Source organism: Anthonomus grandis, chromosome 22, assembly GCF_022605725.1.
Source record: "Anthonomus grandis grandis chromosome 22, icAntGran1.3, whole genome shotgun sequence".
Taxonomy (NCBI): domain Eukaryota; kingdom Metazoa; phylum Arthropoda; class Insecta; order Coleoptera; family Curculionidae; genus Anthonomus; species Anthonomus grandis.
Window position 1 is genome coordinate 30,850,236 of NC_065567.1, and position 15,790 is coordinate 30,866,025.

A 15,790-nucleotide genomic window follows, 5' to 3' on the forward strand; every position below is an offset into this window, starting at 1 on the left:
TTGCAATTACGCTTGAGTAAAATTTATAAAAAAAATATATTTCAGTTTTTCCTAGTTGCCCAAGATTACCGCCTTCGCAGATTCAGTTAGAAGAAAGACGGCGAAATCCGTCATCACTCTCTTTTTCAAAATATCTAGGATTTTTCCTAAATCTTTTTAAAAATAGAGGATTTGTGTTTCATACGATTGCTTACGGTATTAATATAGGAGTTTTTGCAGCTATAGGCACTTTGCTGAATCAGTTCATTTTGGAATATTTTCCGGTAAGATAAAAGGATTTATTATATGTGAATTATTTCTGGTGACTTCAGTTTGCTTTATTTTCTTTTTTGGATATAAGTTAAAAAAAACTTTATATTTTGGTGACTAAAAGATACACAAAATAAAATCAGGATCATACAGATTACACAGGTATATAAGTGGCTGTGAGATAAGAGCCATCATACAACATGAATACCGTTGTTCCGCTTGGAACTTGTGGCTAAATGAGCTCGCCATAAAGCCATTAAAAAAAATTTTTTTTTTCAGGAAATTAGTTTCTTCTCATCAATTCTTTATAAAGGAAAAAAGCAAAATATTGATAAGTTTGATGCTTTTATAAGTTGTTAGGATAAATAGACCTTGGGACTCACATAGAGAAGGTCAACCTCCTGTTTTTTATTTATTTTAGTCCCTTTTTATAATTTTGTTTTAATTTTTTAACAAGACTCTCTTTTTGTGATAGTCGATATGAGACAATAATTGTAGTGCTCTACTTTTCATAATATTAATTTTTTTGTTGAAACAGTGATTTAAAGAGTCATAGTTTAAAAATCTGTTTGAGAATGTTGGACTTTGTTGCCAATCCGTTTTTATTATATGTTGGTTAGTTCTTATAAATAAAATGTCAAGGAGTTAAAAAATTATTAAATATATTAACAACATTAATTTGGTTAGATGGTAAGTCAGCTTATTAATATCTTTGAGGTATAGCCTGAAAAAGAGGAATTTATAAAATAACTAACCAATGCATGTCTTCTGAAATTTACTCATAATGATCTTACAGAAAATAGGTGATAAACAAGTACCTATACCTAATCCAAAAACTTGTCGGTAAAACTCACGATTAATATTAAAATAGTCGATTCTAAACTCTTATTGAGGATTAAAATGGATTATTGGTCTTTCTAATAACTTTTAAGCTTTTAGTGCTTTATCAATTGTCAGCTAATGATTTGTTTGATAGGGAGAGTAACGAAGGAATTTAATTATAGCATGTGGTTTTTCTTTATGTCTCCTAGCCTTGGATTTTATAATTATCAAAATATGAAAAACGTTTCTCCTTAAAATGTAATAATCACTGATCTTGTTCTTGTGTTTTTCCGTAGTTTTTAGTAACTTTTTCTTATTCTATTCCAGGCATTTAAAATTATAGGCGTCAAAAGTCATTCTAGTTTCATACTTTTAGAGAAATAAATGTTGTGATACTTTTAGGCATTTAAAAAAAATCCTATTTTATTCCAGGCATTTGACGTCATTGTCTACGTTTTCCAGACCTCGGAGACTCTCTTATATCCAGCTCCATTTATATCCTGTTATATGTGTATCAACTAGGAACACCATAAGTTGGTCGCCAAAAAACCTTTAATTTTAATTTAATTAAATCTCTATGTTATACATAACATTTACATATTAGAGACACATAATCCCCACGTCCTAGTATAATGAAGAATAGTATTACAAAAAAAATTATTAAATTCAAGACATGATAACCCTGGTAATTGCATGCAATAAAACAATTGTTACCACTTTGACACTTAAAAAAAAATGTATTCCAGGGACTTGAAGTCATTGTCTACATTTTCCAGGCATTGGAAATGTGCTTTTTTGCGTCTAGGGGTATTCTTTGGGGTCCATTTCCAGGCATTTTTGACGTCATTTTTAAGACTCCCAAAAATTGGAAACACAATTTCATGTCTTTTATTGTATGCAATCCATTTAAAAAACATAAATTTTGCCACTGGTACCAACTATGAATACCACACAATCCCTTTAAATTTAATTTCGTATTTTATTCATAAAATTTACATATTATTAGATGACCTCAACGTAATGTTATTACAAAAGAAAACTGATTAAATTCAGGGTCAATAAAATTGAACAAATTATTTAAAAAAACGAAATTTAAAAGCTCTATAACTTCTTGCAATGAAAACGTACATCGATCTTTTATTAGGTCCTACTTTCTTAATTAAATTGCGATGACAAGGTTTGTTCCAAAGATACTAAACTATCTAAATATGTATCCAATGATACTAATACATAATTTGGTGGTACACACACTTAAAATTTCTAATTAACATGACGCAAAAGTAAAAAATAGTGTTTAATACATAACAGTAGATGTCTTGGGTTGGAGGAACTCTTGTAAACTTTAAAAGGCTCTGGAGCATAATTCCTGCCTTTTTAAAAGAGCTAGATTGCAAGGGTTTTATGTTTGTTGGCAGTTTATTAAATAATTTAAGAAACTAATTAAAAAATATAAATATATTAAAAAAATATATATATATATTCTGGTCGATATTTGGCAACTTAATGAGAAGGTATAATATTGATAGTACTATTGTTTGGTTTTATAATAGTTGTGAATATCACTCTGAATTTCAAATGCATCTTGTGATCTCTTAAATAAAGATGCATTTCATAATGGGAAACTGACAGCAAGATTGATATATTGAATTTAATGAATGCAGACCTGCAATATATTTATGAAAAATACTTAAATTAGACTGGAGAAAACTTTAATTGAGCAGTCATTATTTGTGCAAAAATTTATCCTTTTTGAACTATGTCAAAATGTATGATTTTATTTGTGCTTTTGTGTATCTTTTAGAATCCTCAGGATGTTCTTATAAAGATCGAAACGTTGTTTAAAATACATATATAAATCGATCGTCTGAGGTATTTTTTTCAATAAAAAAGTTAAGCAAGGGTTTTTAATTTAAAAAAACACTGACTTCCCATTTTAGAACTCTGAAGAAGATGCTGGACGAATCGGACTTATCATGGTCATAAGTGGAATGATCGGCTCTTTAATATTTGGATTTTTCTTAGATAAAACCCATAAATATAAGTAAGTTTTATCCAGAATAATAAAACAACCTTTGAAACGTTTTTTATAGGGAAACCACGGTATTCATTTACTTTGCAGCAGTCATATCAATTGTCGTAAGCATGTTCTCCTTAACATCATATTCCAAAGTGTTTGTCTATTTATCATTTGCAACAGTTGGGTATGTTTCTTTATATATAAATATAAGTTTTATAACTATAAATATTGTTTAGGGTATTCACCAATGCTTACATGCCTGTTGGGTTTGAATTTGCTGTTGAAATAACATACCCAGCAGACGAGAGCACTACTATTGGAATATTGAACGCTATGACTCAAGCTACTGGAGTTTTGGTTACTATATTTTTAGGTTAGTAAACAATAGTTAAAATAAAACTTATATATAAACAAGTTTAATTTTTTTTTAGGTAAATTCAATTCGCACTTTGGAGCCTTTTGGTTCCTAGCTAGCCAAGCGTTTTTATTGGCAATAGGAGCAGTCATTACCACTTATGTTCCAAACAAGAAAAGACGACAAGAAGCAATGCGAGGCTTTGAGATTAATGAACTTGAACTATTGAAAACGAAAAAATAAATTGCCTGAATTTTATATTACTGAAATAAATCATTACATTACTTCTGTTCTTTCAATCTTGAAAACCTCTTGCCTCTCGAGCCTATTGGGAACACATATTTCCAATAAACTTCCAATTAATAATAGTATTACTAAACTTATAAGGGCATAAAAAGGTCCAAAATTCATGTTGATATAAGTAACACTGACACCAAAAATGACACTGGCAATTTGGGATGCCCCAAACAGGACTCCTGCTACAGTACTTTCTTCTTGTGGATATGTTAGCTCTATTCCAAACTCGTATCCTACTGGTATAAATGAGTTGATGAAGATTCTACAATAACGCTTTAAGTTAATTGAAGAATGTTTATAATAAGTTCTTCTATTACCCAAAGATGCTGCAAATAATGTAAGAAAAAACTAGTAAACCTCTTTCAAAGGCTACCAGAAGAAGCATTACTAGTGCTGCTGATGCTAAGCATATCACTACGCTCACCTCCCTAAAATTGAGAAAGTTATTTAAAAGTTTTATGTCAAATTAAAGATTATTTACTTATATTTATGAGTCTTATCTAGGATATATCCGAATATTACGGATCCCAATATGCCGAAAATCAGCAAACAAAAGCCCATATTGCCTCCATGTTCGGCCGAGTTCTAAAATTGACCATATTGCATAACTAGTTCCTATAAAGCACTTGCCATACCTCAAAATAAACATTAACAAACTCACTGATAAGGATCATAATGGTTGAAAGTACCCCTATGTTGATAGCATATACCAAAAGATGAATAAAAAAACCTTTGGTAAAAATCAAAGACTTAAATACAGCAAGTCTACTGCCAGTAGTTTTACGATGTTCGACAAATTTTTTATACTGAGCTATACTTGGGTGAAAGTCTGGTTTTTCTGGATAATCTACAAAAGAGAGGCTACAATTGTGACCAATTACTAAATATTTTACTTACAAAAGACTGAAAATAACGTAACGGGAATCATTAATACAGTAAGGCACCAGCAAAGGTACGATAAGCTTTTGCCAACCAGGTATAAATCTCCACTGTCTCTAACTATTGACACGGTCAGCAAATATCCTATAGCATTACCCATAGTGGGACCCAAGGAACCTAGAGCGCATGCTAGTGATACCTAAAAAAATAATCGATTAAGAAAATACAGGGTGTTACAGAATAAGATGCTGATCCTTAAGTATGTTAATTTTAAGCTAAGATAAACTTATGTCCTTAACTTTTGAGCTACAGAGTGTTGAGAGTTGTCATCCTTAGAACCAAATTTAGGAGACCCTGTATGAAAACACACTTCTAAGGAATTAATAGAGTTATGATGAAAAAACGATTTTTTTCTTAATATATTAACACCTTATAGCTCAAAAGTTAAGGGGTTTGGGACAGCTTTATTTGAACTTTTCTTCTTAAAACTACCTATGGATAACACCTAAATACCAAAGTATTAACACCCTTAAGGATCAGCATCTTATTCTGTAACACCCTGAATAAATAACCCATCAAATTGTCAGTAACAAAAAAAATCCTAATAATATATGTCCTAATAGCATAAATATAAATTAATAATTAATAAAAATAACAATTCAAACAATATTAATAATAATTTTCATAAACCTAATTCAACAGCATATTTTGTCAGTATGAGTACCTATGGGTGGAATCTTTGGTGTGACATTCAAATCGGATTGAATTTTTATCCCCCTATTAAGAATCGTTTTTTGATTATTATTATTACTAAGCTTTTGTAAGTACCTAATTTTCAATTGTCTATTCCCACTTAATACTGGCCACTTATATTAACTTATATATTAATTTAAATTAAAAATTCAGATTAATTAATTAATGTAAAAATATATATATAGAATTAAAATGTTTTGGATTATTAAGCATTTACTTAAATATATTTTTTTTCTTTACGGCTTTTTTGAAAATTTCCATGTCTCAAAAAACTGAAATTTAGCAATATTTAATTCCAAATTTATAGAAAAAAATAATATTCTTCCAGGTATGTATTTTTTTTTCATTTTTTCAGACTTTAAACTTTACGTGCCTGAAATGCACAAATTCTAGACAGTTTATTAAATGTCTCGTAGATTTTCCAGGTTAAAATTTTTTTTTTTTAAATTTGCAGAATTTTTAAAATAAATTTTAACATTTTCCGGATTTTCCGAGCATCCTTATATTATTCCAGGCATTTGAAATAAAATCTTGTCTTATTCTTGGATTTTAGGGCCATTTTCCACGTGTTTCAAGTATTTACAATAATTTTTCTCTTAATTTGAATGTTTTAGGATAAGTTTTTGTTTTCAATTTTTAATTTTAAAATTATTGCAGATTAAAAAAAAATTAAATTTTCTAGATTTTTCGAACATCCTTACAATATTCCAAGCATTTGGAATAGAATATAATTTTATTCCTAGACCTTCGGGCCATTTCTCACGTCTTCCAAGTATTTTAAATAATTTATTCTTTAATTTTAATTTTCTAAAATAATTTTTTTGCTTTCAATTTTTAATTTCACAATTTTTGGAAGTTTTAACATTTTCCAGATTTTTTTGAATGTATTTATGATATTCCAGGACTTTGGGTCAATTATCACGTCCTTCAACTATTTTAAATAATTTTTCTTTTAATTTGAATGTTTTAGGATAAGTTCTTGTTTTCAATTTCAGAATTTTTGAAAATTTCCAAATATTTTTGGTATATTTATATTTTTCCAGGACTTTGGAATCATTTTACACGTCTTCCAGGTATTTGAAAGCACTTTTCTTTTAATTTTAATATAGGTTTTGATTTTCAATTTTAGAATATTTGAAGTAACTTTCAATAGTTTCCAGAGCTTTTGAGTATGTGTACATTATTCCAGGCATTTGTAATAAAATTTTGTTTTATTTTAAGGTTTTGAGGTAATTTTTTCATGTCTTGCAGGTATTTGCAATATATTTATAATAGTACAATATAATACTTTAATTTAAATTTAGAATTGTTATTTAATTTAACGCTATTTAAGTTTTTTTTTGTAATTTGGAAAATTGGCATGTTTTTGGATTTTCTTGTAGTTTTCCAGGTTAATGGCGTATTTTTTAATTTATTTCAGGCATTTAATTCTGTAGGTTTTCCAGAAAACTGGATTAATTTTATATATTATTTCAGACATTTGGAAGGCATTTTTCCGCCCTCCGGGGATTTCAATCATTTTTTTATATTCTCCAGGAATTTTGCGGAATTTTCTGTCTTCCGGGCATTTAACGTAATTTTGTAAAATAAAATGGAAAATGACTTCAAATAATAACTGTGTAACTCTTGTCAGTAATATGTCTGCACTACTAAGGTATTGCATCGCTAGTGTCTCTGTCTAACGTGTAATATTTATTAAAAGTTTAAATATTGCCTTGCCAGTTTAAGCACAGCATACAAATTTAGTTTTTTCAAAAATTCAGGTTTTTAAAAATAAAAAATATTACTTACAAAGGAAATTTTGCAAAGATTTTAAAAATGCTAAAACCATTGAATATAGCGTCTATAAGAAAACAGAGTTGATGATGATTGGCAAAAGACGAAACGTCGTATTAAAAATGTAAAAACACCATGATGTAGCGCAAAAAAGTGGCAAGGCAAATGTGTAAATTGTGTTAAAATCGGCACTTGTAATTTTTTCAAATTGCATATTATCAAGCTCAAAAATTCTCTTACAGATTCCGAGATCTCCATGTTGAGGGTCGAATTTGAAACACCCTGTATAGTATTTTTACATTGTTTAAATTTTTCTTCTCTCTCTAATTTTGTCAAATTACTAGGTTAAGTTCATTACGGAGGCGTTTGCCAATCTCTACTTTGCCCTTTTGACTAACACAGCAACTTCTTAAATTGCCATTTTATTTTGTAGGTTTGTTTATTAATTAATATCAAATTAATTACCTCACTAGATTTAAACCACTGTGCAGCAATCTTCGGTGGAAGAGACATAATAAATGCCAAACAAAAAGCATTAGTTATCTGGCCCAACATCACCACCCAAAATTTCCCTGGATCTATTGAGAAAAGTTTGATTGTTGTTCCTATGGCAGTTCCAACGCATCCTATTAACGTGGCTGTCCTCAAACCCTTAAATATGTCAAATTATATTAAGTCGTTGATTTTATATAATGATAATGTACCTTTTTCTCTATGATATATGAAGCTGGACCAACCATTACAGGATATAGAACCATATAGCACAAAGACGTCCACTCAACGGCAAAAGTACTGACGTTATAATATTTAGCAACTATATCTGTTATGCTTACATATTCGGTCATTTGGATTGCATTTATACAAGAATAATAAAAGAAAATGTTTAAGATGTACCATCTTTTTTTATAAACTCTAATCTCTAAGTTTTCTGGTAAACTTGGACTGTTTTGCATCATTTTGAAAAGTTTAAACTACTCAAATAGTAAAATATTTCTGCAATATTATCAGTCCGTTTACAAAGGATTAGCTAGTTTCGAAAGTGCCATTAAACAATTACGTGTTATTGTATGATAAAATGATGCATTATGGTATTTAATGGTTTTTATTTTAATTGGCGGTGAGTTGGCGCTTTGGCTGTCATTTTCCGTTTTTTTTAACCCTCATAAGAGAAAAATTATTATGTTAAAATGTAGATTATTAGTAACAAAAAAAAATTGAAACTTTATAAAAAATATAATTAGTTTAAAATAGTAACACTAATTATTGCAACGCAATTAACAACAAATTTCCTAACAAGGACTTACAAAAATATATCCTATTTAACAAACTTTAACATTTCTTTAAATTAAACTCTTTGATGTCATTAATTAAATTAACTAAAACATTTGTACTCGACTAGAAAAACTGTTTTAAATTCAAAAAGGCGTAATACAACCGTATTTTCAATAGAATCCATAATTCTGCAAGGGACAACTTGAACTTTTGCACTTTGCTTTGGCACTTCTTTAATCTGTCACTGTAAATCGACTGGACGCAACACTGAGACATCACTCGGAAGGCTCCCATGCGTGCACTTGTACGCAAAGTATACTCAATACCTAAAAGAAGTACATTAGTATTTTTGTTATAATATAAATAATAATATAGATGATTTTTTTTTTGAGTAACGTATCTTTTCAATTAGAATTCTTTGTAAAAACTTTTCAAGAAGTTAAACATCAATTTAAAAAAAAATGCCTAAAATATTTTGAATTACTGTTTTATCGTTTACTATCCCTGTCTTGATAAAATAACCCACGTGTACTTAAATACGTCGATTTGTGTGTAAATAAGAAAATTTCATCATGTATCATATATTTTCCTTCGACTGTAATGTCTAAGAATGTCATTTCCCTTAAAGTTTCTTTTTTTTTCAAATAACTTAATTAATGACTCTTATACTAGCACTATTGCCTATAACCTTTTAAATTTTACAATAACAATTTGTATTTTAAGTTTTAGCTTAGGGTACTTAGGTTTGCAATAATAATATTAATTTTATGAGATTATGATTTTTTAATTACATATTATATAAAGTTTACTTTAAGAAACATAGCTAATTTATTTTATCAATAAACATTTGTTTTATTTTTTTAACACATTTCCTTAAGACGAGACTAAGCAAATATTGTTGAGCAACAGTTGATCAACTCGTGAGTTGGCTCAATTTATACGTATTGCTCAACAGTTGCGCAACTGTTGACAAACTGTTGCATGATGTTCGCTCCCGAGGCGGTACATCAAAGGAAATGTTGACCAACAGTGCGTCAACAGTTTCGCCGGTGTATACGTGCGCAAACTTGTCAATATGCGTTTAGTTTAATTCAGACATTAGAGAGCGGTACATCGGCAGAGTAACGTTCAATTCATTTGAAAATGTCGCACGATTGGTCAGAAGACCTAAGTTCTAAATTTGATAGAGCTTATAAGGGAACATTCAAATATATGGAATCCCGAAAATGAAGCTTATAAAAACAAAAATAAACGAACGGAAGTTTCAGATGGCTTCCCGAAAGTTTGTATTTTTTGTTGCAATTTTAGGTCCAATCATAACGATGAGACTTTCAAATGCGGTTGCATTAACTCGAGTAAAGTTTTTGAACAGCATTTGGTCTTCCATTCTTAGTTCTGGTAAAAACTTCCGTTTTCTGTTTGCGAATATACTTCTTTGCCACCACCGTCGCTTTCTGCAGTTACGCGATTTTTTAATTTTCATTAATAAAAACGTGCACCATGCGAGTAAAGCATCGTCTTCGTTGCACATTTTGGCTCAGCTGAACAAACTTTTCAGCAACAAGGTTCGCCGATGTTTTCCAACAGTAGATCAACTCTTGCTCAACAGTTGTTCATCTGTTGCTCAACAATGTTTGCTTAGTCTGTTCCCGCCTTTACATATCCAATATTTGCAATACTTTCAGGATAAAAGGTCCTCCGCGTAATATATGTTGAAGAATTTGTTTATGTTTAAATGTTTATGTTATTCACGTTTAACAAGAAGGTTTATCCCATGTTAATAATATAAAAATTATTTTGTCATAAAAGTTAAACATTTTAAGTATGGTATATTTTTTAATAAAAAACACATTGATACCTTTTTTGGTTTTTGAGTTATGAGCCTTTGGTGCTGTTTTTGAGAAAAAATTATCTTTTTACCAAAAAAATTTTTTTTTTCACAAATTCCCAAATGAATTAAAAAACTTTGAAGTAGGTGTCTAAAGAAATTAATTAAGGCATCTCTATGTCAATTTTGAAGTTTGTATCTTTTGTTGTTTTTGGATTATGAGTGCTTGGAAAAATCATACTTTTCTCAATTCCCACATTAATTAAAAAAACAAGGAAATAGGTATCTAATGAAATGAATTAGAGAATCTTTATGCCAGTTTTCAAATTTGTATTTTTTTTTTATTTTTAAATTATAAGCTCTTGATGCTGATGTTAAAAAAAATACTTTTTTCTTAAAAAATCAATTTTTTTCAAAAATTAAAGAATTACATAAAAAATGCTGAAATAGGTTTGTGATAAAATTAATTACGGAATCTCTATGCCAATTTTCAAATTTTTACCTTTTTTGGTTTCTGAATTATGAGCTCTTGGTACTGATTTTGAGAAAAAATCAACATTTTCCAAAAAACTCAAAGTTAATTGAAAAAAGAAATCTGTGATTCAATTTTCAAATTTATGCATTTTTTGACTTATAGGATCTTTTTGACAACTTTTCAATTTTTACACATAAAACTTAATTCCCAAGAATTCCTAAATTAATTAAAAAATGTTGATGCTTTTAAATATATCCTGAATCCCATGGATTTTCCAAATATTTTTCTAAAATTTCCAGAAAAAATTACAAAAGCCCTACTCACGAATCAATAATACTTTTTTCTTAAAAAAATAGACTAGTAATAATAAAATATAGATCTATAGATATCTTCATATAAAGATTAAAAATCTTCACAATTCTCTCTTATAAGAGAACATTATTATTCTACAGTTTGGCCAGCATTTTAATATACTAGACTAACCATATGAACTTTCCTCACTATTTAAAAAAAGTATAACCAACTGTTTTCACAGATATCAATAATAAAATTCCTTAAATGTTCTTCAACGTCTTACCCCTCATCAAATCGTTTGTCTTAAGTATCAAAAGCATCTGCCGATTCACGTTTTCCAACACAGACGAAATCTGAGGTAACAAACCAGTAAAGTTGGCCTGCACGAAATCCTTTTCGCCTGACGAAAATTGCTCCCTAAAAATACAATATTAGCATAAAAAAAGCATTTAATTTATTAATAAAACCTTTCGATTCCTTTCATTATGGTGTCCCAGGTTCTACCGGTCACCATGCAGGCAAACAAGCCATAGATGTCACCTTGAATACCCAAATTCTGGCTGTATAATCTCATACCTTTCCTGTCTCTGTCTAAAATACTCAGCCATAGGTTGGCATAGTTAATTCGGAAGTCGTCTTTTAAAACCTACAAAAAAATTGTGTTCTTAGTGGCATTCTTAAGACTATTATAACGGAATTACATATTCTTCCTAAATTAAAGTCAGGTCATACAAAAATTATACTCAATAATTTAATTAACCCTTTGTTTTCCACTGGTTTTATAGTGAAACCACTAACTAATTAAATCATATTTTAAATCCTACCGGTTTTTGCAGTGATACCATTAAGCATGGAGATGTGGATACTGATGACAAATATGTGTTTTGTTATTATTGTAATATTTCATTTTCCTGTGGTAACTAATACATGTGCACTCACTTTTATTTTATTGGTGTATGTGTATGACCCTATATGGCCAACAACTCACTTATTGAAGTGATTAAATTTATAAAGATTCCACACTATTTGCATACAGCAATTCTATAATTGTACCGACAACTATCAACTGACATGAAAGAAAGCAAATCCATTCATAGAGTTTAAGGTAAGTTTGTTTTGCGGTAAAAAAGCAGTCGGTATTTTATTTTATAATATTTTAATACATTTTATTATATATATTTAGATAAGTCTAGTTAAAATTTTTGTTTATTACTGGAATAAGCCCGTACTGGTCCTTGGACCTCAGGCATATTCTGTTTATTTCCTTTTATTTTCTTAAACTATAGAATTCAATTTTTACATATATAAAATTTGCATTATTAGTTATAGATTAGTTAATATAACATATGGAATTACATATTATGATTATCAGTAAACGCTGAAAAAATAATTATCAGTTTTACCACTAAAGACACTTAGATGTATAAGGTCTAATAAGTAAGTCGATAAGTAAAGTCTATAAGTCAAAAAAAAGACCAAGTACTTAAATGCCTTATTTTTAAGTAAATATTCAATTCACAATGGTTCCCGAAGGATTGATTTGTGTAACGACAAATCACAGACTTGTCACACTACATGGATGTGTAGCAGGTAAATTATTTATTATACGGTAAAAAACTAATATTTAGAACCTTTTTTCAGGTGCAACGTTGATTTGTGTCTTACAATTAAGGATGCAAATTTTTGCTTATTTAACAAAATTACTAAAAAGAAAACAATCTGTTTTAGGTCCTATCGGTTCTAATTACATCTATAACTAAAAAAAAACTGTATATAGTAATAAATTAACCAGTTCCGTATAAGCGCGTCATTTTTTGCCCTTTTCTGACTAAATTAAAAAAATTCGGACACAAAGAGTTAAAAAACTTATAATAAGCTAAAGTCCCATTAAAAAGTGAATAACTAACTTCCCATTTACGATTTATAAGAAACCTAAATAAAACAGTCAATAAAACGAGTTTCTATACACCCATTCACCAAAACATCAGGCATCGTGCACCTTATACAAGATGCCAAGTTCTGCCTTGACTCTTATCACATAATAAATAAAAATCCTTACTGCATATAAGCCATGATCCAGCAATAGTATATCACAAGACCCCTTCTCGTTTTTCCTCACTAAAATATTTCCAGGATGTGGATCGCTATGAACAAACCCATGTATAAAAATCATCTCCGAATATAGCTTTCCCAATTTGCTTGATATTTCATATGGGTCGATGTTATGTGCTTTTATATAGTTCAAGTCGTTTACTTGACCCCCTTCTACAAACTCCATTGTGAGGACTCTTGTTGTAGACAAGTCCCACCTAAAATATAAGAGTTTCAAACAATTAAGGTAAATAAAAACTATGTAAATTACATGCCTGACTTTAGGTACTTTAAGCCAGTCAATGTTTTCGAACATCTTGGCAACCTTTTCGGAATTTTTGCCCTCCTGGTTAAAATTCAGCTCAATGGGTATGTTCTTCTTCGACTCATCTACTAACCATTGAAATTTGAATTCTGGAAACACCCAGGTCATGAGTTTAACAAGATATTCCATGGTTTTCATGTCAACTCTAGAATTGCCTAAAAAAATAAGCTTTAATTATTAAGGTTTTAACGTTTGAGAGAGTGAACATCAAATTCCTAATTGAAAAATTAGCAATTATAGGTTTTCAAGGATTATTACTTTCGGGGTTGACAGATCTCATCGTGCTGTATGCAAATGATTTGAAAATTCTTTTGGGTTATTGGAGACTGAGACCTAAATAACTTCACTAACTGATGCAATGGTAATTACTTAAAGTTAAACATAAATAAATGTAACTTGACCAGTCTGGACAATTCTTAGTGTTTTCAACGCAACTTTAAGTTTTAAAAAACATAATGAGTTTATTTCAAATAAAGCACTAAGACTATTGGTATTTTCGTAAAGGAGTCTGTCTAGCTTTAGTAGTATTGTGTGTTTTAAGAATGTTTACAGTTACCTTGTGAGATCTGTCCTGGAATAATTGGTCACTACTTTATAAACAATTTTGAGAGAATTAAAATAGTTTCTAGTGTATAAACTTAAAAATCCCTGCAGAAGAAATTAGTTATTTTGATATACTGTAATTACTAAACATTCTAACCTTAGAAAATCTTAGGATTTAGCCATTAAACTCTTGAGAGTTATAAAGATTTATTTTATTCAGAAATTTCAAGTACAAATTATTGTTTAAATAGGCCAATAAGAATTTGCCAATCTGAAAATGCACTTCATATTGATTTTTTTTCTCCTCTTTAAATTCATTTAAATTGAAAATTAAAAATATTTATAAATTAACCTTAAAACTCTCTTAATCTGATTTTGTTATGCTTTGTATAGTCAAAGGTTTATTGCTGGAATGCTACATCTATATTAATTTATTACTTATTTAAAAAACAATTATAGTAAATCTATTATAAATGGAAAATCCATTAATTAACAATTCCATTCTATTAACTGTTAATATACCTTGAACGTAAGGGTGTTGTACTTTTATAGCTAAAACTGTGCCATCTTTTAATACTGCTCTGTGTACTTGTGCTAAAGACGCTGTTCCTAAGGGCTGTGGATCTATTGACTCAAATATCTCAAAGGGCTAAAAACCATATTGTTATTCTGGTAATGATATTTATTTCCATTCTTACATCTTTTTTCAAGTCCTCTCTAATAACCCTGTATATATCTTTCATGTCTGTCGTTGGTGCATGGCTATGTAAGATTTTCATAGTCTCAACATATTCAGTCGGAAGTAAATAATCTAAAGCTGCAATATATTGTCCGACTTTAATGTAGACTCCTTTATTAGCACAACAAAGGTCCAAAAGTTTTTCTGCACATTTTTTATGACAAACTGACTAAAAGAGAATAGTAAAAGTTTTATTTAATTTGTGATAGTAATGAATAAACTTACCTTTAATTGTAAGTACTCTTTGGTTTTTTTATCTAGTTTAGGGCCATATAACTCAAATTTATAAATGACTCCTATTTTAAACACAGTAACGGCTGCTCTACTTAACCTGACTACTCCAATAGAATCCCACTCGTACTGATTTCGTTTTAAACTGAGTGCAGTGCTTCCTATAGCTCCGCCAACAAGTGCATATTTCAACAAAGGTTTAATTCTTGAAATTGTGAACATTTTTCTAAAATAAAGTTGACTAGTGTAGAACAAAACTAGTGAATTACTAAACTTTCACTCATATTTCACAGCTCAACTTTCTCTTGTGACAATAAAGATAGGAGCTACTTACCTGAGGTGCATTTAAATGTAATTTTATGTCATCAATGCAGAGGTCAATTGAAGATGAGTTATTTGGTTCTTGGCAACTTAAGTGATAAGGGGACTTCTTAAAAGTGACCAAGAAAGATAATTTTAAGTTTTATAAATAAACTTAAAAACTAAAATCCTAACCTAATATTCCTAATAAATAACAAACTTTCCTTTGCAAGTGACAATTAACAAGTGAAATAATGCGCATGCGCGAGTGGCTCTAGATTAATTTCAAAATATTACATTGATATAGCGCGGGATAAAATGCATTGGGTAATTAATAATTATTTACAAAACGGTTTTCAGTTCAACTTATATAAAAATCATTTTTAATATTTTGCTTATTTCTATGTAACATTGCCCTGGTAAGTGAATAAGCAGAAAACAAGTTTCATTTGTTAGGGAGTCTTTGCATTGTATATTTTGAAAAAATGTGCAGAAGAATTTGTTTTTTAGGGTTTTTTGATCCTTATTTTGTTTAAAAAACACC

General features: G+C 29.3%; 3 protein-coding genes across 3 annotated transcripts in view; 1 reads left to right on the top strand and 2 right to left on the bottom strand.

Moving 5' to 3' along the window:
* Positions 1 to 3,728, top strand: part of LOC126748412 (uncharacterized MFS-type transporter C09D4.1-like) — a 33,085-nt gene extending 29,357 nt beyond the window's left edge. Inside the window, exons 5-9 of the mRNA XM_050457646.1 lie at positions 46 to 263; positions 3,009 to 3,112; positions 3,162 to 3,272; positions 3,325 to 3,461; positions 3,520 to 3,728. Of these exons, the coding sequence (XP_050313603.1) occupies positions 46 to 263; positions 3,009 to 3,112; positions 3,162 to 3,272; positions 3,325 to 3,461; positions 3,520 to 3,686 (737 nt within the window). The 3' untranslated portion in view covers positions 3,687 to 3,728. The remainder of the gene's footprint in view (positions 1 to 45; positions 264 to 3,008; positions 3,113 to 3,161; positions 3,273 to 3,324; positions 3,462 to 3,519) is intronic.
* Positions 3,684 to 8,242, bottom strand: LOC126748413 (uncharacterized MFS-type transporter C09D4.1-like). The gene is made up of 7 exons (XM_050457647.1): positions 7,853 to 8,242; positions 7,614 to 7,799; positions 4,638 to 4,818; positions 4,376 to 4,587; positions 4,222 to 4,325; positions 4,058 to 4,168; positions 3,684 to 4,002 (listed from the first exon to the last, which is right to left on the bottom strand). The coding sequence occupies exons 1-7, from the start codon at positions 8,102 to 8,104 to the stop codon at positions 3,720 to 3,722; spliced, it is 1,329 nt and encodes a 442-aa protein (XP_050313604.1). The 5' UTR covers positions 8,105 to 8,242; the 3' UTR covers positions 3,684 to 3,719.
* A 124-nt stretch (positions 8,243 to 8,366) lies between these two features.
* LOC126748411 (aarF domain-containing kinase 1) lies at positions 8,367 to 15,477 on the bottom strand. Its single transcript, XM_050457644.1, has 9 exons — positions 15,281 to 15,477; positions 14,941 to 15,172; positions 14,675 to 14,884; positions 14,499 to 14,625; positions 13,384 to 13,588; positions 13,077 to 13,326; positions 11,485 to 11,663; positions 11,301 to 11,434; positions 8,367 to 8,746 (listed from the first exon to the last, which is right to left on the bottom strand). The coding sequence occupies exons 1-9, from the start codon at positions 15,289 to 15,291 to the stop codon at positions 8,544 to 8,546; spliced, it is 1,551 nt and encodes a 516-aa protein (XP_050313601.1). The 5' UTR covers positions 15,292 to 15,477; the 3' UTR covers positions 8,367 to 8,543.
* Between the last annotated feature and the right edge of the window lie 313 nt (positions 15,478 to 15,790).

Bases quoted from the DNA above. Each gene is read 5' to 3' on its own strand.
- LOC126748413 (XM_050457647.1), bottom strand. From the start codon at position 8,104: ATGATGCAAAACAGTCCAAGTTTACCAGAAAACTTAGAGATTAGAGTT. The intron at 4,819-7,613 runs GTAATTAATTTG...TTATTTTTTTAG, and splicing joins AGTGGTTTAAATCTAGTGAG to GTATCACTAGCATGCGCTCT. The intron at 4,003-4,057 runs GTAATAGAAGAA...GCGTTATTGTAG, and splicing joins ATTATTTGCAGCATCTTTGG to AATCTTCATCAACTCATTTA.
- LOC126748411 (XM_050457644.1), bottom strand. The intron at 14,885-14,940 runs GTAAGTTTATTC...ATTCTCTTTTAG, and splicing joins AAGAGTACTTACAATTAAAG to TCAGTTTGTCATAAAAAATG. The intron at 13,327-13,383 runs GCATGTAATTTA...CTTATATTTTAG, and splicing joins CTTAAAGTACCTAAAGTCAG to GTGGGACTTGTCTACAACAA.